The sequence below is a fragment of the Oryzias latipes genome, chromosome 20 (assembly GCF_002234675.1).
Source record: "Oryzias latipes chromosome 20, ASM223467v1".
NCBI classification, from domain to species: Eukaryota; Metazoa; Chordata; class Actinopteri; order Beloniformes; family Adrianichthyidae; genus Oryzias; species Oryzias latipes.
The window spans coordinates 7974637-7995503 of record NC_019878.2 but is presented as its reverse complement, the minus strand read 5'-3'; the positions used below and the strand labels follow the sequence as shown (position 1 = coordinate 7995503).

Here is a 20867-nt window from a genome sequence, read left to right as displayed (position 1 = left end):
GCAGACATGCCATGTAAGCATCGTTTGGTAACTTGTTGATCAGGGGTTTAAATCTCCACTAATTGTGTCTTTAGGAAGGGCAACTTTTGTAATGAGCTTCTAAATTATTATTTTTTACTTTTTTTTTAATGTATTTATTTATTGTTCTTGTCCTGTCCAAAAGCTGGGCAAACAGATGAGAGCTGAGGGCCTCTTGTGTTGGACATATTTTACTTGAACAACAGGGGTTATGAATCTTCTGACAAACCAGAGGTATGTCTGAATAAACCCCTTTTTTAATATGAGGCCAAACTTTATTAATTTTAATCATATTTGAAAATCTTTTGTGTTGGACCGGATGGAAAAGGAAAATAGGGACTTTTGTAATGAGCTTGACAGCAAGTTGCTTTGGATAAAAGCTTGGTCAGTTACTTTCAATTGTATTTTTATGATTTGCATTTTGTGGAGATCATTAAAAAAAAAACAGATGTTGACATTTTACAGAGAGAAATATCTCTGTAAAAATGTAAATAACAGCTTCAGGAACGAAAACCCATCATTTACTGTAAAGAGCCATACACAGGAGTATATAAATGCATACAAAAGCTTGTCAAACTACAATTTCTAAATCCATAACCGCAAAATAAGAAAAAAGGCTATAGGAGGAGAGAGTATATGAGCCAGGAGTAAACCTACTGTGACTAAAAGGTAAAACTCAAATTCAAATTTTAGCTTTTGAACAAACCTCAAAACTCCTATCAACTTTTTCACAGACATAAGTAGAATTACCATAATTCAGAACTTGATTGTTTCCAATAATTAAACCTAACATTTAGGTGAAAAAGAATACAGTTTTTGGAATGAGAAGTGTGCTTGAAAAAAACGCTCCAGAACTATAATATACACGATGTTACTGCAATGTGAGAAACTGATGAAAGCAAACTAAAATGGCTTCTTGAAATGATCGTAGTTGAAGATGGATTAGCAAAGATGTTGCCGTTTTATTTTTGTAAAAAAGAAGTACATGATGCAGTTTTTGTAGTTATCAATCTTAGTAGCTGAAGATGCCATTAAAACTCAGAAACAGTTTGAACTTTTTGCCTTTTACCATATTTTCCCCACTTTAAGGCACATTTAGAAGCCTAGCATTGTGAATATGCTAACGTGGTTAAAGTGTAGCGTGTAGCGTGCAACGAAGAAGTTCTGGAATTACTGTGAATGTAAAGTTTGACTGACTGATGGATTTATCTCCGACTGTTGTCTCACTGAACACACCTTACAGTTTGGCATGCCGTATATGTGACAAAAATGAGAAAATAACCCATTTATTGACTGTGTGCTCTATTGTGCAAGTCCTCATTCTTCACTCCTTTAGTTGCACTTGATTTATTTTCTTCTTTTCTTTTTTTTACCTTGGATTCCTAATGCTGCATTTTTACTTTCTTTTTTAATAGTAAAATGTGGAAATTTTCTTTTAATGTATGTGGAAACAGGGAGCTTTTCCAGTGGCAACAAATGCAAATCAGTGCTGTATCATTGCAGCACCATGCTGGCTATTGGCTATCAACCAGGACAAATGGCTGGAGGCTCTCAAAAGATCCTCCATACACACTCCTCACCACCACCACCACCACCACCACCCCACCCCAGATGAACTCAGCCTTTAACTGTTCCTAATGTCTCTCGTGTGCTGAAAATGACAAAAGAACAGATGCTTAGGATTTGTGAGCTCAGGATGGAATTTTTTTTCCCCCTTCTAACAGAAAGAATAAAAAAATATGCTAACATTCTCATCATAACACTAGTGTCACTTTAGGGTTTTTAGATTCAACATCTGCCTTAAACATCCAGCAATAAGTTAGATCCCTTCAACATAAGTGTTTCTGCATCTCATTTTGCCCAAATCATCATACAACCATCAAAGTCCACAACAAGGGGCTTCCAGACAGAGAAAAAAGATGACTGAAGTCATTCATCTATCCCGCCGCCCAAACAAGCGCACCGCAGCAAGTTATTAGCGGGTCTGTGAAAAGCGTTGTCCCATTGAAAGATTTCCATGTGTAGCGTTTCATACAAGGCCAGCCACCTCCTCTTGCAGCTGTGCAAGGCTGAACCACCATCACCTTTAAATGCTGTGTGGGGGGCTGTAAACCTTGATAGAACATGCAGGTAAAGCTTGGAAAAACACTGTTAACTTTAATGGGGTTAATAAAAGGGCAAAGAGGTCTTTAGAAGTTCTTCCTCCATCAGAGCGGAGGAGAGTACGGTTTAACGGTCGACATGCAGCGACTGTAAAGGCACATGAAGGATTTCTTCTCAGTGATCATAAAACTTGGCTGCAGGCCCAACAGGACAATTAAAAACACAAATGAGGGTCTTTTTCAATGAATCAAACTAAGTTAACAAGGTCAATAAATAACAGTTGCTGTGTTAATCAGCAAAATTTACCAAAATGGCAAATCAAGAACTATGGAGTGATTCTTACACTAAATAGGAAACAAAAAAACAATAGTTTCTTTTATCTTTGCAAAAATGATATTCATCAACTGCATAAAACATTTTTTGGCTGTTGTAATAAACTTCCTAAAGAGAGCTGTAAAAGCTCCCCCTTTCTTGAAACAATTCTCAGTTTCTTTTTCTTGGCAGCAACAATTAGGATCAACATTGCTGGATAGGAAGTCTACAGGAATAATCTCGATAAGGTCAGTCCAAGAGTTTACCGCAAGTTTACCATAATAAATCAGATTGTTTTGGTATAAATCTATAGATTTATACTTCTATGCTTGTACAGGATGACAGTTATTTTTCTCAGAGCGTGCCATGTTTTCCTACATTATCCCCTCCAGTCTCAGGAAAACATCCACACACATTATGATTGACCATGACAATGTAAATAAACGTGTCTTACTGTCCATCCTCAAACCACCAGTCATTAATCATTTCAATCATTTTCCTGAAACTGACCAGTGGATTCTTGGTGACCTTTTTCGTCAACATTTCTGATCTTGGATCTGGGCCCCTAAAACAAACCCAGTCTCGCAAACACCTATAAAACCCATAAAACTGGCAGAGTTTGGAGGGAACGTTTTTAGATGAAGATGATTAGATGATTAGCTGCAACTGCGGCAATGGGCAAACTTGTACAGGGCATGCAAGTGGCCTTGCACAAAATAGAGGGGTCGTAAACTGCTTGGTGACCCCATAAAGCAAAAATGTTCATGGACAATTTTATACTGTGAGAGATAGGTCATAGTAGACAATTAAACAACGTGTAAGGCAGGGCTGCCAATCCTGGTCCTTGAGATCTACCACCCTGGCTTTTTTGCAGCTCTCCCTGCACCTGGATCAGCTAAGTTTAGTCAATAAGAACAGGGAAACATCCGAAGCCGCTAATCAGCAGAAAGTAGTGCAGGGAGATCTGGAAAACAGGCAGTGTGGTAGATCTCAAGGATCCGGGTTGGGCAGCCCTGACGTGAGGCTAAGTAAGGGTGAAGTTAGTGAGATGCAGGAGTGTTGTACAAATTTTTCTTCTTTTTTATTTTTTAACCCCCACCCCCAAAGAGCCTGTAAGTTCAGTTCATGTTAAGTTTGTTCTCCTTTCACGCACCCTGAGTGTTAGAAGTTAGGAAATTAAAAAAAAAAAAAAATCAGACCATAGTATGTGTGGGCGACTTACGAGCATCTTAGGAACGTTTTACGAGTATCTTACAAACGTCTTACGAACACTTGCCTATCACGTGCACAGCCTGTGCATGTAGCATTTCCACACGGTCAAAGAGGCCCATACTTACCCCTTACTAACAACTAGAGTGTGGCATAAAGGCACCTGTGCATCATCAGCACATGGAACTTACATTAGCCTTATGATTACTTCACGATACATTTACCTCACACACACACAACAATTGTTTGTTTCCTTTTCATCAACGATGAGCCTCAAGAGAACTGCAAGACACACCTATGATCCCCTTAAGATGCGCCCGCTACTTTCTACATCCCTCCATGGGCCTGAACAGGCAAAAATCTATCGGGATGTACTCAGTATAAAAGTTTTGTTTTGTTTTTTATTTGAAATACTGTCACTAATTGGGATCTACAATTACATCTAATTACACACATTCCCATTTGAGAACAGCATCAGCTCAATTTAGCCAGGGAAGAACTACAATAAATATGTTTTTTTTTAATAGAAAGACCCCAAAACTCATTTAATACGTACCTTTGAAATTAGGCAAAACCACACCAGTCCCCTGTCATCTGCAATTCTCTAAGGAAAAAGTTTCTGTTGTGATTTCTCCAGCTTGCGACTGCTGACATTCACCAACTCTACCTTTCCCCCACGACTGCACCCAACAACCACAAGATGACAATCACATAACTCAAGACGTTTGGAGGAAATGGGGCTACAAGGAGAAAACACCCACTCTCACTCCAGGAGACTCGCTGACCTCCGAATGGCGTAAACCAGATGCTGTTCTTTTTAGTGAGCAAAGATTTTAACCGAGAAACATTTGAGAAATCTGTGGCAACAAGTTCCCATTCGGTTCAACCCGAAGATGCTGAGGAGGATCAATTATTTCTAAACAAACTAGTTACAAATTGAAAACACAAAAAAAATGTAATAATAAGAGAGCTCAACAAAAAAAAAAATCAACTTTAAAACTGAAAAAACCTCAATATTTTCCTGACTATGTTCACAGGTTTCTTGGACACAAAGAGATCAGTCTATTCCTGCAGTGAAAATTTGGAAGCCTTTAAATATTCAAACGAGTGTGAAAAAAAAGTTATCTTTGGAACTGATGAAGTCCAACAGAGAGAGATAAATTGTGCAGAGCAGACAGTGGAGTGGGATGGGTTGGCCTGTCTGGATATTCTTAAGTGGGAGACAGAATAAACTGAGACGAGCTGAGCCAAACAGAGCAGAGGCGTAACAGTTATCTGACCCATCCTGAGCTCACAAACGTAGTCCATCACATTTGCAGTGGAGGAGAAAGGACCAAACAACAGCTGTCTGGCATGAGGCATAGCTTTGATGCAAAGGAGGGAGAAAGTGTGTTCAGGTTAATCATAGCTGAATGTTTTTTTCTTTTTTTGAGTCTGGCTTATTGTCTGTCGAGGAGACTCCCAACTGTCAGATTGTGAGGTGTTTGCAGAAATGAAATACTTTTGAATTTCTTTTTATTTTCAGAGTGTTATGGCTGAACTTCACTTGTGTATAAATAAATGCATTCAATTCTTTAAAAGAAGTGTTAGCTTAATGTGCTGCATTCAGAAGAAGTTGGAAAAGTCTTCTAAAGGAAAAGCATGGAGGTCAGGTTAGATTTGTCAGCTGTATTCTACCACCAGTTGACAGATTAAGTACTGAGAGCGGGGGGGGGGGGGAGGGGGGGGGGGTTCAGCCTGCGACGCACCTTGGGGGGAGGAGCTAGTTGGCAGTGGTCCCCCTCCCATGGTTGCCGTATGGAATGCCCCCCCCTCTCGGTTTTATTTGCACCTTAGACATGTAGGGCCCTTGGTAGGGCTGCACTCTATGAGGAAAACTTGCGATATGAGTGATTAATATTGCGATAACGATATAATTTGCGGTATATAAAAAAATAGCAAAACAACCAAAAACATAATTTCCATTTCATTGCAGCGGTTTAAGAATTATACTCCGAATGACCCTCGTCGACATAGGAGGGGAACATCTAACATAAAAGGGCTCCATCTGATTGATCAACAACGTTAAAGAGTTTATCCGATTGGTCAAATGCATAAAGGGATTTATTTCATACGTTAAATTATTCAAGCTGCTATAAGATTGTTTTAGCACATTTAAGGCAACCATTTATTGCAATTTTTGCTGTCCTTTGCGATATGCATATTGCACAGCCTGATCTTGCGATAGCGATAAATTTGCGGTATATTGTGCAGGCCTAGTGGGGGGGGGGGGTGCTTGGACATGCCAGCAAGCAGCAGATGTCCTTTTAGCGCCCTACCCACCAATTTTAACTGCACTGTAGACATTTAGGGCCCCTTGGTGGGGAGGGTGATGGGACATCACTGTGAGTAATCAGGAGATGTCCCCTCAGTGCCTATACCCGCCAATTTTAACTGGTGCACACACCCTCTACTCCTCAAAATATACACTCCAACATAAACACACACACACGCCCTCACAAACACACACACATGTTGACATGTGAACGTTTTTGTAGCCAACAGGTATGTTTATAACATTTGAGTGTGTGTGTGGACAGGCCCCGCCCTTATGACTTGTATTACATCTGAACCTTATCGTAATGATTATAACCATCCAGAAACTTGTTGCTTTATGCTGCTTCATGGTTTTCCCCCCCCCCCCCCCCCCCCTTCTATAATCAACCTCCTACCCCCCCTCTCTCTAACGTCCCTCTCTCTTCTTCCCTCCTTTCCTTTTCCGTCCGGTCCAACACATACGATTTTCAAATATGATTAAAATTAATAAAATTTGGCCTCGATTACAAAAGGGGTTTATTCAGACATACCTCTGGTTAATCTGAAGATTAATAACCCCTGTTGTTAAAGTACAATATGTCCAACACAAGAGGCCTTCAGCTCTCATCCGTTTGCCCAGGTGTTGGACAGGACAAGTAAAATAGATACATTAAAAAAAAAAAAATTAAAAAAATTATTGAGCAAGATTGCACATCAGACACAGTTATGATTGCAATTGTTTGAATTACTATGGTCCTCAAATAGGACAATTAACATTTTAACATTTGTGTGGTACGCCTGCATCTCACTTACTTTACCATTGCATGTTGTATAAATGTTCGCTACGACTTGCTACTCGTAGCATGCCCATAAAAATTAATGTGCATGAACATTCACGCTCTACAGGCTCAACAAACGGTCCATCACCTAACTATTTCGGGCGGCCCGCCCGAGTGCCCTGTACATTTTTTGTCCGCATAAAAGGAATTTGTGACTATGCCGTACAGTAGTGTGCATTTAAGTCTGTTGCTAGGGTTAAAAAACAAAAGTCGAAGATAACTATTTGAGTCTCGACTCCAACAACAATGGGCTGTTGAAAAAATCCAAAATGCAGTTGAACAACTACAGAAAATCTGGGCACAGATACTAAAGAAACAAAGCTTTTCTAGGACTGCCATCTCTGTAATCCAGTTTGAGGTAAATCAATATAGCTATGGTTGAATTAAAAGTCATTTGTGAAACAAAAGACTCTCTGAACGGAACAATAGCATTAATGCAAACCCTTTCTCTATTTTGCTAGAAGCCTGAGAAGAGCACTTCATCATCTCAAAGTGTGTGGCAGAACCACCACATGTGGTGGGAGGAACTGTTTGTGTGCGTACCCGCAACACTCGCTTTTACAAGGAATTGAAAGCACTGTTAAAGATAATTAAAGATAATGACTTTGCTGCAATGATGGTGCGTGTCATTCTTAACCAGATTCTGTAACTCAATATTATGAGTGTAAATTACGAGTGTGTGCATGTGTGTGTGCATGTGCATATATATGTGCAGCTGCAGCTCAACACTAGTTCAAAATTTAAAAAACAAAACAAATAAAATATAAAAAATGGTGGCAAACTGTTGCAGTGTTTGGATGGTGTTAGGTTTGGTTGCCTTTATAATTAAAGTCTTTAAATTGTACCTATGCATTTAGTACTACTGAGGCCACGAAAACCTGTTGAGCGTGACCTTATACAGCTACATGTCAGACCAGCAGACACCAATTTGGGTCATCATCATCATTACTTCAAGACTTTTGTCCAAATTTTTAAACAACTCTTTTTCAACACAATCAAATTTATCTTTTGATAATATTGACTAAATCATTTGTGCTATCATTTCCTTAAATTTGTACTTATATTGACACAGAATTAACCCAGTTTTGTGTATTTTTCTATTTTTCCCTTTTTCTGTTGAAAAAAGACATTGAAGCAGTTTTACGGGTTTTGCCTCTATAGGTGTTAGATTATATAATACTTTATATTCTTCATTATTTTTTTATTTTAAGGTCGTATTAATCAAATTATTAAATCATTTAATTGTTAGATGAATAAAGTTAATCAAAACTGTTATAGTTTAGACAAATACATGTACAGTACAGTAGATGTGTTGGTAAAAGTTAAGGTTTTTAATTCTAGCCTCTGAACAAATTTAACCTTTCAAGCTTTTAGCCTGTCATAGGTAGAGCTCTGGTTGTTTATTAAATATATCATGCAGAAATGTATTCTCATATCTTCATTTATATTTAATTCATTATTGTAGGTTTTGATTTCAAATCGTTTAGTGTTGTATGTCCATCACTGTACATGCATAACCTTGGTTTGATGCTTATTTTTGTGCAGAACCTTTGGGAAAACTTGTAACATTTTTCTCTTAAAATTACATTTGAGTTTATTCAAATAGTGATGACTCAGGAGCAAAACAAAAAAAATGCAGTTTGAAAAAGCTTATAGTAGTTGTTGTAGAAACAATAATCAGCAGGCCACAGGCTTCCTGCTCCGCTCCATTCTGATGTTAAAGTTAAAGTCCCACTATCTGTCACACACCTAGGTGTGTGACAGATAGTGGGAAATTTGTTCTCCGCATTTGACCCATCCCCTGGGGGAGCGGTGAGCTGCAGACACAGCCGCGCTCGGGCTTAACCCCCCCAATCCAACCCCTTAATGCTGAGAGTCAAGCAGGGAGGCATTGGGTTCCATTTTTAAAGTCTTAGGTTTGACTCGGCCTGGTTTAAACCCACGACCTACCAGTTACAGGGCAGACACTCCAACTACAGGGCCACTGAGGTGGTTGTAGGCTAGTAGGCCTCGTTCTGGCCACATGTAGGCCAATAGATCCATGTAAGTCTTTGTTTTCCTCGTCTGAGCTGGAATCTGGATCAAAACTGTACGGCTGGACAGCTTCGATAATGCTCGCCATTTTTTGTTGCACCGCTAATGTTAAGTTGTGGGTGTAAGGGGCTGTAAGCTAGTGGGAGGGCATGCAAACAGATGGAAAATCAGCACAAGCGGATCGAGGACTGAACCTTGCATTTAGTGTGTATTCAGACTGCAGTCAAGAGGTCTTTCCTGTTCCGGACTAAAGCTTGTAAACAAAACCATGTGACTAAAGATCTCTTCACTCATTGGTCAGAAATTATGAGGGCGGGGCAAAGCAAAGCAAATAGAGGCAGAAATTATGGAAGTCCATAGCTTTGCAGTCCTTGTCAGGATAGTTCACTTATTCAAACTTTATATTTCACTGACCAATTTTGAACATCTGTATTTATGTCAGGCTCAACACTTTTTACTTGCTGGTTTGGTGCAGTGGAGGCATGCTGCAAGGCGGTTACAGGCAAGAAGACAGCTAACGTTTGCATAGGAGTTTGCATGTTCTCCTGGTGCATATGTGTGTTTTCTCAGGGCACTGCAGCTTCCTTCCACAGTCCAAAAACATTCTTCCTTGGTAAATCTGTGACTCTTAACTTATCCATTGGGTATGAATGTGAGCGTGTGGTTGTCTGTCTCTGTGTGGCCCTGTGATGAGAATTCAGCAGGTTGAGAAATGGGAAGCAGCAAATGAAAGGTCTTCCTAAAAAATGTTATACTACAAAAAGGTTTGTGCAAGTTCTGCGAAATGCATGAGGGACTGTTGTGCTCTTTGTTCCTAGAAAAAAACTTTTGAAGTCTTCTCACTTATTTAATCCCTTCGTTTTTGCCAGCATTTAAACTATATTGCTACATTAAAATGAAGAAATGAAATTACACTGGCAGCTAGTTATTTTCCAGCTGCAACTACAAACAACTTTTTATTACAGCAAGAGCTTGACTAGAGAATGTGGTTTCATTCATTCAGAAACTATTCCGTTTATTTATTTATTTTACATTTTACTTGTCTTAATGTTTCTTTTACCAGCATTTTGAAATGCACTTGACAATTATCAATTGTGTCAATATCCAGGAAACTTTCCATCCATGCTAACACTGCTCAGTATTCTGTACAAACCTCATTCCTGTGCCAGGCACTTACAGCTCCAGGCCAGCCGCAAGCATTTGTGACTTCACCTGGAGATCAGTGACCTGCTGTCATGATTCACCTGCACACACAGCTCCATAGGATCATCAAGGGGGAAGCGGAGGAGATGGGCTGGAGGAGTCTTTACGTGTTTTATTTGGAAATCTGAGGCCTTGCCGGTAATTGCCCAAAATGACTGCGATCGTAATTGACCGTCTGGCTTTCTACTTTGCCGGCACAAATTTCCACAACGACGGGGGCTTCGGTGACTCTGTTAAAAGTCTGCATGCACTAACGCACACGCTCTTTTTCCATCAGAGACGGACATAACGGCTCCCCCTCCCTTTGTCCTTTAGCGATTTTGTGCCCAAGTCTTCTGGATGCGTGTGCGAAAGCCCCACGGAGGGGGGAGGAGGCGAGGCCGCCCTGGCGGCTGCAGCAGTGATGACAAGCTGGAAACGTTCCTCGATATGACACCCCAAACACACACTCCACAGAAGTGAGGAGTGACAAACAAAAGACAAAACTGGAGTGTGACGCTGAGCGAAGCTGAACATAATCTCTTTGTTTTTGTTGTTAAACTGTAAATTTGCAGTGGAACACTCTTCGTTTTGCTGGGCACAAGACAGGAGATTTGTCTGTGGTTTATTTTACAAATCTTGATTAGTGGCTCCATTCTAGTTGAGAAAAAGCAGCCTGGGGCATCTAAAGAGTAATTCCTTTCTACTTTAAAATTAAATTAAGGCAGCAGTGTTGAGCGCACCACCAGCATGCGCTTAAAGTAAATACAAATGTATTCATTTTTCCGTAGAGGTCATTTAAGGTCATTAAGTCTGGTTTAGAGTTTTTCTACTGATGACAGACATAAACAAAAGAACAGAAGCAAATTACTTGTCTTTTTTTTTTTTTTTTTGGAGGACCTGTTAGTGGAGAACACTTTCAGAGTTCTCCGCCACGAGGCTCGTACCTGGCTCATGGCCGGCCCCGGTGGCCAGTGCAGGCATGACTCTCGCCGACTGCTTCCTGGTTCCCTTCTGGCGGTGGAAAATGGCAGCGCTGCGTCAGAGGGGGTGAGCTCCTTAACAGAAATCCCCAGGAACTGGCAGAATCTGAGAATGGGCCTTATGCCATGGAGTCCTGCAAGAGAACAAGACTTTAGAGCCTACCTGTCAAGTAACAGCATGGCTATACATTGTGCATGTGTGTTATGACAGACGTATCCGTAGCTATGGATTCAAAATCTAACATCGTAGAAAATGCTTCTTTTTTTTTTTGGTCAAAGAGCCAAGGAATGTGAAAAACACATTTTCTGTCAATTTTTCACAAAACATCTACAAACACTTTTCTTTGCTTTAATTTATTTTCAGCATGTATAAAGCATAAAGTAACAAACAAGCAAATGCGAAAGAAACGCACAGTCCATTCATGTACACACACATCTAGATACACCTATACACATATATACACAAAAAAACAGCTTGACAACTGATTGGGAGAAACAAAACTATTTATTTCCACCCCTTACACATTGTATAAGTTAATATTCTATATTGCTGGTGGCTTCTTCATCTATGAAACTAATGGATTTGACATCACTACCATCCTCCAATGTCTGCTACTCATCCACAACAACAACAATTATAATACTAACAGTTAATACATTACAAAAACATATTCAAACCATACGTACAATATCACAAATGCCAATGGTCTTCCTAATGGATAAACTATTCTTACCCATATCCCATAATGCATGTCTCTGCATTGTCACAGCTGAGTCCCAACACCATTTCAGAGTCTTTTGACCATTTGCTGTTTAAAGTTGCTACATCTCCTCAGATAACAAGAACCCCCCTTTTTGTGAAAAAGGTTTTTGGATATTGCATGGCAATGCGTTTTTACTGATGTTGTATTTTGTACAATAATCTACTAAAAAATATATATATACTTTAGATTTATGAAATAATGGATTAGTGTGTTAAAAAAAACTACTTTGTGTTTGTTTCTTATTGCACATTTTATTGTAGTTGCAATTGTAGGTCTTAAGTTATGGAAAAACAATATTTTAACAACTATAACCATCAGTGAGAAATTTAGGAAGTCCCGGATAACAAAAACAGAAAAACACACAAACGTTATCAGATCCCTGAAATGGACCTAGAATTCATGCACAAAAAAGCACTAATCTAATCTAAGCAGAACCCCCCATGCATTTCATTTCATACTAACAAAAAACAAAACTAATAAAAGCAAGCAAGTTCCGATGTGCTTCAAAGTAACCTGGAAGGCCACGTCTGCCATCGCTGTCTTTGAGTTTGGTTTGTTCTATGAACTTGTGCAGGCCTCAGCTGGAAAGAGGAATGGAAAACAATTGGGTTCTATTGTGAGGAGTGGTTTTTGTCATTTCACTAGAATAATTTGTCTCACACAGCCAGGGTGGTGCTTTTTAAGTGTCTTTACTGAACCAGAACCACTTAACCAAGAGAAAAACGGTGAAAAACACCTGTATCCGTTCCACTCATCCACTGGGTGAACCCATGGTTGGAAAATGTCTACAACAGGATTAAAAAACCTGACTTCTTGTCAAGTATGTGGACCTGTGAAAACTCTTTACAAATGTATTTCTCTGTAAGAAATTTCCCAATCAGCCCCCACAGCGACCTCTGGACAGAAGTTTCCTGGGTCTTTGCCCAGAATGTGTACAAACACATGCAGAGATTTAATCCCAGGCAACATAGCAGCCCGAAAGCCAGAATGATACCACGCCTGTCAGACATGCTGCGATATGAAATCACCTCAGAACGGAGCAGACCCCAGGTGGGGCCTTTTGGAAAAGGTACCTCATCAGTAAGGTTCAGCAGATGCTGGAAATGCAAATAGCTGAGGGCAAATCAGAACAGAAATATTTTTTCCTCTGGATTGAGATGTCCAAAGTATGGTGCATCCATCAAACAGCACTTAAATGAGAATCGATTTTCCAAGGAAAGATCTGGGGGACGGATTCAGATCCCACTCTGTGTGCCAGCATTGATTAGTAGGACCGGAATTCTCAGCCTGGCTGTAACGTGCAAATGCAAAACCCGATCACAACAAAGATAACGTTTCGTACATGTCAACGAGAAAGGTTAAGAGGTCCAACAGAAAGGGGCAGTGGCGCCTCAAGCCACGACCGCAAAATCTCTCCAACAGGCCGATTTGAACAAGGGACTAGACCTAACAACCGCTGAGTTCACGCCAAGAGTACTGACCCATGTTAAATCAGTTCAGTGTTTCACTGAGCGGGCTCTGCACGGTTTTGTCATAAACTTTGTGATTGGAAAGACAGACATAAGGAAAGACAAGGGACAGAGGGCATGGACGGTCGTGAGGTATGCTACGCTGTAATATCACCAGATCTTCTAAAAGGGAATGACCACAATCTTAGGAAGCATACGGTTTTCCTTGTGGGGAACTTTCTAAAGGCGAAGGGGCATGTTGCTGTGCCAGGAACACCTGGGACTTTTAACAAGGCCCAAACAGCTCATAAGAGACAGACTTTAAGAAAGATTTTGACAATGCTCTGAGCCTGCCTGGACAAATCACACAATATCAGATGGTCATTGGGGAAGTAAAGCAACACTTTTCATGTGGTTTATGGATAAAATGTGCTGGACTTCCCTGATGTTTTCCACACGCTGCCTCTCTTAAAGCCGATAACATATTATCTTGCTGCCACCAAGTGGTTAGAAATGAATACTTCAGGGTCTGATGGCTCCTGAAACAGCAGATCAAACTATGTAAGGCCCTTTTTTTGGGGTGGGCAAATAAGAGAATGTGGGAAAGTACCAATATACAGCCGAATGAGAGGATTCTAGGGATGCAAGGATTCACTTTCTCCACCATTCAGTTTAATGATGTAACATACTGTTTTCAACTGAGAATCGCGACATGCCTTGTAGACTCATTCTATCTCAGCTGTTTAAAAGACACAAAGGCTACCGGAGTTCAAGAGTTGGAAAACAAATCCTTCCAAGAGCCAATCAACTGTTTAAATGTCTGCACAGATTTTCCAATTATACACTGGACTCCAAAAGAATCAGCGACCCAAACCGTTCGGCCAAAAAGCAACTAGATCCTCATCAGGGAAAGACGAGAAGAGATAAACATATCGTGCTGTAATGCATTCACAACGTTCCCTGAATGGTTTACCATTCCTGTTATCTCCGTCTGGAGCTGGACACGGCAGAGGTCTACTTTCAGCACCGCCTCAGCCTCCACAGACTCTTCCAGCAGCAAGTGACAGGAAGGTCAGTTACTGGCACGGGACTTTTACTGGGCCACCATGAATGACACTGATTGTTTCAATCGTACAGCTGACACACGTCCAGAACTGCTTCATCGCACCTGCTCTGGTTACAACTAAGAAGGCCAATTTAATACAAAACTATCCACCAGCTCCAGAGTCTGCTGATCAGCTTCAGCCTCACTGTTGGTCCCACCAGACCTCTGGATCACTATAGTGTATTCAGCTTATGTCACACCTCCTCTTAAAGTCCCACTCCAATCCTCTTTTGATCAATTGTAAAAGCATTCCCAGTGCTCTATTAATTATGATCATGTAGTTTTAGCCAAAATGAGAAAAAAATAACCTGTGCTGTTTTCTGGAATATAGTTTCTGCAGAGCAGCAGTCGCTCATCAGAGGTTCACCTCTAAGATTTGGTCAGGATTGTAGGTTCGGAGTAAACCTGCGCTCATTACCCATCATCCCATTGTTTGCTCTCTCTCCCGCTAGCTTTCAACCCCAACCTAGCAGTGCAACAAAATAATGGCAAGCAGGTTTGAGCCAGATGCCAGCTCAAACAAGGAAAATTACGACATTAATTGGTCTCTGCGTCTGCAGGGAGATGCATCAGAATGGAGTGCAGGAAGGGAGATTGTGGCCTGCAGATTGTAGCTTGTACATAACAACTATAAGCTTTTCTGGGAACAAAGAAATACTCAGAAATGTCGTTTTAATGTACTTAATATTTGTCCTCCATCGTGAGAAAAAACTTTCAAGAACATGTTAAAAACACCAAAAACACAGGAGTGGCTCTTTAAATCTGTGATAGAGGCTGATATTGTGATGCCAGAAAATAAAGATGCAGTACTTTGCCTTTAAATTTGACTTTTTTTTTTTGAATATCTGTAAAATTGCTGAGAAAGGGTGATGATTTGATTAAAGTAGAAACCCCAGCAGCATGAATAATGATATTTTCAGTCTAGCAGCGAGACAAGGATCGACATTAGACGGCATGAACTGATCTAAAACATCTGGAACGACAGAAAAGCTAAAGTCCCAGTAAGACGATCGCACATCTTGGTATTTTTGAGATATGAGGAAAGCTTGTGGCACCTGTTAGTATTTTGAAATAAAATGTTTTGAAGCATGAAATAAAACACAATTCTATTCATTTTTGGATGTGCTCTCATAGAGGCCAGCAACACCACCAGACCGCGCAGAACCGGACAAACACGGTTTTAATGATCTTTAGAGAGAAGCAGAGTGCATCTGAGACAGTGGAGATGAGTGATTCACTGTCGCAAGGGTTTACAGGGAATAACAAAGTGGTTCCTTTCGTGGAAAACTGAGGTTGATTCACTCAAAGCATCACCAGCTTTGGCCGTTGGTACAAGGCAGCTGTGAAGACAGATTGGATGTAGAATCCATTTGTATTTCAGCTACTCTACATCATATTGGCTTGTAGCAACCGCAGAGTGCAAAGTCAGACAGACACAAGCGGATAAAGTTACTGCCGCGTGCTCACGACCATGCGTGATATAATCATAAGAGTGTAATTGCAGCGCTTCCAGCTGGGGTATGGGCGAACATTTATTTACACACCCGGTCACACGACGGGACTGCATTTCAATGGCCTGTGCATAATTGCAGAATATTAAACGGTGGTCGCGGAGAGTGACTTTTTGAGAAGGAAAACCCTGTTTCAAGAAAAACAAAGAGAAGAATGTCTAAATCCTCCTCACAAGCAGTGCAGAGGCGGCTCTTTGCCTTTTCGGCTTCTTCTGTGGAAAAAACACATTGTTGACTAATGTCTTTCTCCTGGCTGGCTGAAGTGCTGCCAGAATGTCACCACATCAGTTCTTATTAGGTTTAAGGCGTGTGATGTTGGCAGGACGGGGCTGTGTTTTCTGGACTGCATCGTGCATCGTCTCGTTTAATAGCTGTTAGCTTTACAAGGAATTGGGGCTGCTTAAATTAAGACTCAGTGGTACCTGGCATCCCTAATGTTACTGGAATTACCGACTGCTGAGGAGGAGCAGGCCCAGTCACAAGCAGCAAGAGGACACGACAACTTTGGGACATTTAATAATTAGTATTTTTGCAAAAAAATAACTGAAGACACTTCAGTTCACTTTTTTGTCCATATTTGCAATTGCGCAGGTGAAGAAATTGGATAAAAAATTTGTGCAAAAAGGTGAATCATAGACAACAGCTCTATCCAGTATGAGGACAACAGAGAAGTGGAAACTTCCAAACTGCTCATGTCGTTCTATGTTTAGGTTACTTCAACCTTTTGCAGGAAGTCGTGATGAGCTTAAAGACTCACTTAAATGAAAATCCTGTCTTTGGTATTTTTAACATGGTCTTGTGGCATGTTTCTGAAGATAGAGGACATATAAAGAAAGTTTATATTAAAATTGCATTTCTTTATTCTGATTGTTGGGAACCAGGAGACCAAAACATTTAAGTTGGAATAATCTTTTAGCAGTGAGGTAGGTGCTACAATCAACGGGCCACAAACTCCCTGCTCTGTCTTTGTATTGGTATTTGGCGCAAAACTGCACAGCTGGACAACTCCTATATTTGTTGAACTGCTGATGTTAGGTTGGAGTTGTGAGGGGCTAGTGGTAGAGAGTGTAAACAGATGGATGATGGGAAATGGGGGCGGACTTACTCCACGCCAACAGTTCCGCCATAAATCTGAGGCAACTTTCTAATGAACTTCTGCTGATCTGTAGAAACTATGTCTTAAAAAACAACAACACAGGTTTATTGATTATGCCTAAAACAGCATAACCATTATGAAAAGACCACTGGGAACGCTTTGAAAATAAATAAAAGATGGTCGGAGTGTGACTTTAAAAGACAGAACAGTCCGTCTATATAACAAAAGAGATCAATCTGATTTATAAGAAAGATGGTAATGCTTTCACTTGCGATTTACAGTCCAGGTCAGTGTAGGAGGAGTCCAAGACAAATTAGCCCTTGTGCTATCCTATGGGGTCCAGATGACCCCACCCTTACATTGACGTGTTCTCCCTACCACGACAAAGGTGGATAAAGGTGGAAAGATTTCGTGTAATCCATGGACACCAGCGAAGATCACAAATAATTGAAGAAAAAAGGTTCAGAGCACTGTCTAGTGGGTCTAGATGACCCAACTCCCAACGTTAAAGTGGCTAGGATAGCACAAGGGTTAGTGTAAGATCAGTTTGTTGAACAATGCCGAAAAGAAAGTTTTACAGATACTGGGTGAGCTTCGTCCTAAAATACCAGAGCTATTCTGAACAAAAAGTATGATAACTATTAAGAAACAGAAGTCATATTTCTGTGCAGCACAGAAGATAAAAAGATCTGATAGCACAGTATGTCACAGAGCAGTAACAAGAGTTGATGAAATCTGCACGAGCGCTCAGTAGACAAAGATCAAAAGCGACACGAGGACTTACCAAATAACTTTCTTCCGGCTCCAGACACTCCACACAGAAAACAAGTCCTCTCACTCAGGAAAATAACGACCTGCCAGGCTCACCTGAACAGACCTGAAACTCAAGTTTCTTTGTGACTCACAGAGCTCCACCCTCTGTTTTTTTTTTTTTTTTCCTCAAATACATCTCAAATATAAACAGCTGATTAGCCTAAAAGCTGACTTTTAATAAAATGTACTCACTTTATTTTTATAAGACAAGTTTATGAACAGCAATCCCTTGAAAGGTTTTTAACCGACATGTTTCCTTTGACACCCTACAGCGAGAAGCCGTTTCTGTTTCAGCCGAACAGGTCAAACATGCAGCGGGTGAGGCTTTTTTCAGTCATCATGGAGGAAACCTTAAACAGCAACCTTCAATCTTCCATGATCCTGTAGCCTTCAATTTGAATGTTTCACATAAAGCTAAAAGAAAATCATATCTATTAATTTACTGGTTCTTAGGCAGTGCCTGTGCTACAGTTTGCATTTTTTCTCAGAATGAAGTATGGTCAAATAAATCATAGAGACTAAATTAGTCAAGTCAAGTCAACTTTATTTATAAAGCACTTTTAAAACATCAGAAGCTGACCAAAGTGCTTAACAACGCAGGATAAAAACAAAACAATAAACTAAAACGAACAGCATAAAATCAATAAATTAAATAAAAATAAGTAAAAACCAATAAAAAGAAATAAAAACCAATAAAAACATCAACTCACACTGAGTTAACCCTCCGGTCGTGTTCGCATTCAGCCCCCTACTTTAGTGTTCCCGGTCAAAATTGACCGGTCTGTTTTAACTGGTCTTAAATTAGCACACAAAAAAAATTTCACCACCAATTTTTTTATTAAACATTCTTTAGTTGAGAACAACATTTAAAAGTAGTGTCTAACGACAATTTGTAGATGTAAACATTAAATAACATCAGTGAAAATACAATTGGGCACTGAAAATGAACTACAAAATGAACATATAATACAAAAAATAAATGGAAAACCAAACACCAAACTCAACAGGGTGTGTGTGGGTATGTGTGTGTGTGTGTGTGTGTGTTTGTGTGTGTATTCATGCACATGAGTGGCATGTGACACTCAGGTCAGAGTGGGCCTTGCAAACATAAGCATTACATTTGCAGCATGTCAGGCTCGTTTTGATGTCTCTAGGGGCACAGAGGCCACAACGCTTCCTTTTCTGGCAACACTCCAGCTAAAATCAACAGACCTATGTAGGCTTGGAGGTCTACCAGGTCGATTTCTCTCCAGGTGTCCCCAAACACACGCTTCCCCTCCAGATTTGTCATCTCAAGTATAATTCCCTCAATGGACTCTGGTAAAAAGAGTTGGAAGCTGGACTTGATGTCATCCACACGAGATGCTGCATAACGCGTTGGTCCTGGTGTCATCTTTATGATGTTTTCCACTCTCGCTCTACCTCCTCGGTCCTGGGGGGATGATGACCAGAGCAAGTGTCCACTTTTGGACTGAAATGTTTCCTCAGGTGCCTGTTCTTCAGGTGCCTTTCCCTCTCCATCTGTTGACTGGTCAGTCTCCTCAGAGTCTGGTTCAAAATCTGTGATGTCTTCCAATTCCGAGACATCCTCCTCTATCTCTGGTTCAATTTCAGTGCCCTCTTCATCATGCCCAAGAACCTGGACCAGAACCTCTTCCACAGAAAAACGCTTCAGTCGTCTACTCATTGTGCTCAGAGTAAAAGGAATGCAAGGCAAACATCGAGCTATATATAGTATGGGGTTGTGTAAAAATGATACATTGATTAGTCTGGAAGGTGTGGTTCACGTGTGATAGGTACAGAAGCGTGGGAAAGAAATGGGTTCACATAAAAGACACCTGTCTAGTCTGTGTAAACATATGATACATTGATTAGTCTGGAAGGTGTGGTTCACGTGTGATAGGTACAGAAGCGTGGGAAAGAAATGGGTTCAAAAGACACCTGTCTAGTCTGTGTAAACATATGATACATTGTATCATTAGGAAGTTGGTTCACGTGAGAGGATCGGCACATAAGCAGAAAGACATGTGTACCCACAAAAGAAATTGTGTGTGTGTGTGTGTGTGTGTGGGGGGGGGGTGGGTGTGTGTGTGTGTGTGTGAGAGTGTGTGTGTGTGTGTGTGTGTGAGAGAGTGTGTGAGTGAGCTGGGGCAGTGTGTATGGGGATGTTTTCTGTATGTTGAATGAATTTACTCTGGATACCCATTCATTTCCTATGACGGTCACTTTTGACCGGGAACACCACAGGTGTAACAAGGTTGATTAAAACACTCAAAATTGAATGAAATAGGTGATCATCACTTTTATATGTTCAAGTACACAGTGTGAAGGATATCATAAGGTCTTGAGGTAATCAGATGTAAAACATAATATTTATGAGTATTATAAGTTGTAAAACGGTCAGATTTGACCCGAACACGACAGGAGGGTTTTAAAACCCAGGGGAGAAAAGGTGAGTTTATATTTTATATTGTAGAGCTCTTGGTGACTGCTTTGACTTTTCCTGGTCCTCAATAGACCTATTGTGCATTGTTATGCAGTGACAACAGCTCTCCACTAGATGGTGCACCATGCTCATAAAATATATGCAGCATTTTGTCCAAAAAAATCCTGTTTTACTTTTTCTCTTCAAAGGTCAACAGAATAATTTTGTTTTCAGAAAAAATTTTTTTTTAAAATAAGATCTTAAAATTTCTTCAATTCCATTGTAACTTTTCTCTGAAACACAAAAAAAGTTATTACTTTGAGTAGGTTTGAGCTGTGTTTATATCCAGCATTGACTGACAAGCAGGTGCGTTCTAAATGTTTGTACAAAATACAGTGGTGGACAAAATTGTTGGTTCCCCTCAGTTAAAGAAAGAAAGTCCACAATGCTCACTGAAATGACTTGAAACGTTCAAAAGTAACAATAAATCAAAAAAATTGAAAATTAAATAATCAAAATCAGTCATTATTTTTGAGTTGTTGATTAACAAAATTATAAACTAACAAACTAATGAATTAGGGCTGGACAAAAATATTTTGTTGCACAACCTTTTGAGGCAATCACTGCAATTAAACGGTTTCTGTTTTTGTCAATGAGCCTTCTGCACCTGTCCACAGGTATGTTGGCCCACTCCTCATGAGCAAACTGCTCCAGTTGTCTCAGGTTTGAC

The 20867-nt window shown here is 40.2% G+C and overlaps 1 protein-coding gene across 4 annotated transcripts in view; it reads right to left on the bottom strand.

Moving 5' to 3' along the window:
* mpp7 (membrane palmitoylated protein 7) overlaps nt 1-20867 on the bottom strand; it is a 157164-nt gene that overhangs the window by 112916 nt on the left and 23381 nt on the right. For 3 of the 4 annotated variants that reach the window (XM_023949912.1, XM_023949914.1, XM_023949915.1), the window contains exon 2: nt 10940-11109. In XM_023949912.1, coding sequence (XP_023805680.1) covers nt 10940-10976 — 37 coding nt within the window. In that variant the 5' untranslated portion in view covers nt 10977-11109. Of the gene's footprint in view, nt 1-10939; nt 11110-17683; nt 17762-20867 lie in introns of those variants that run through there. The other variant, XM_023949913.1, reaches the window with a different exon arrangement.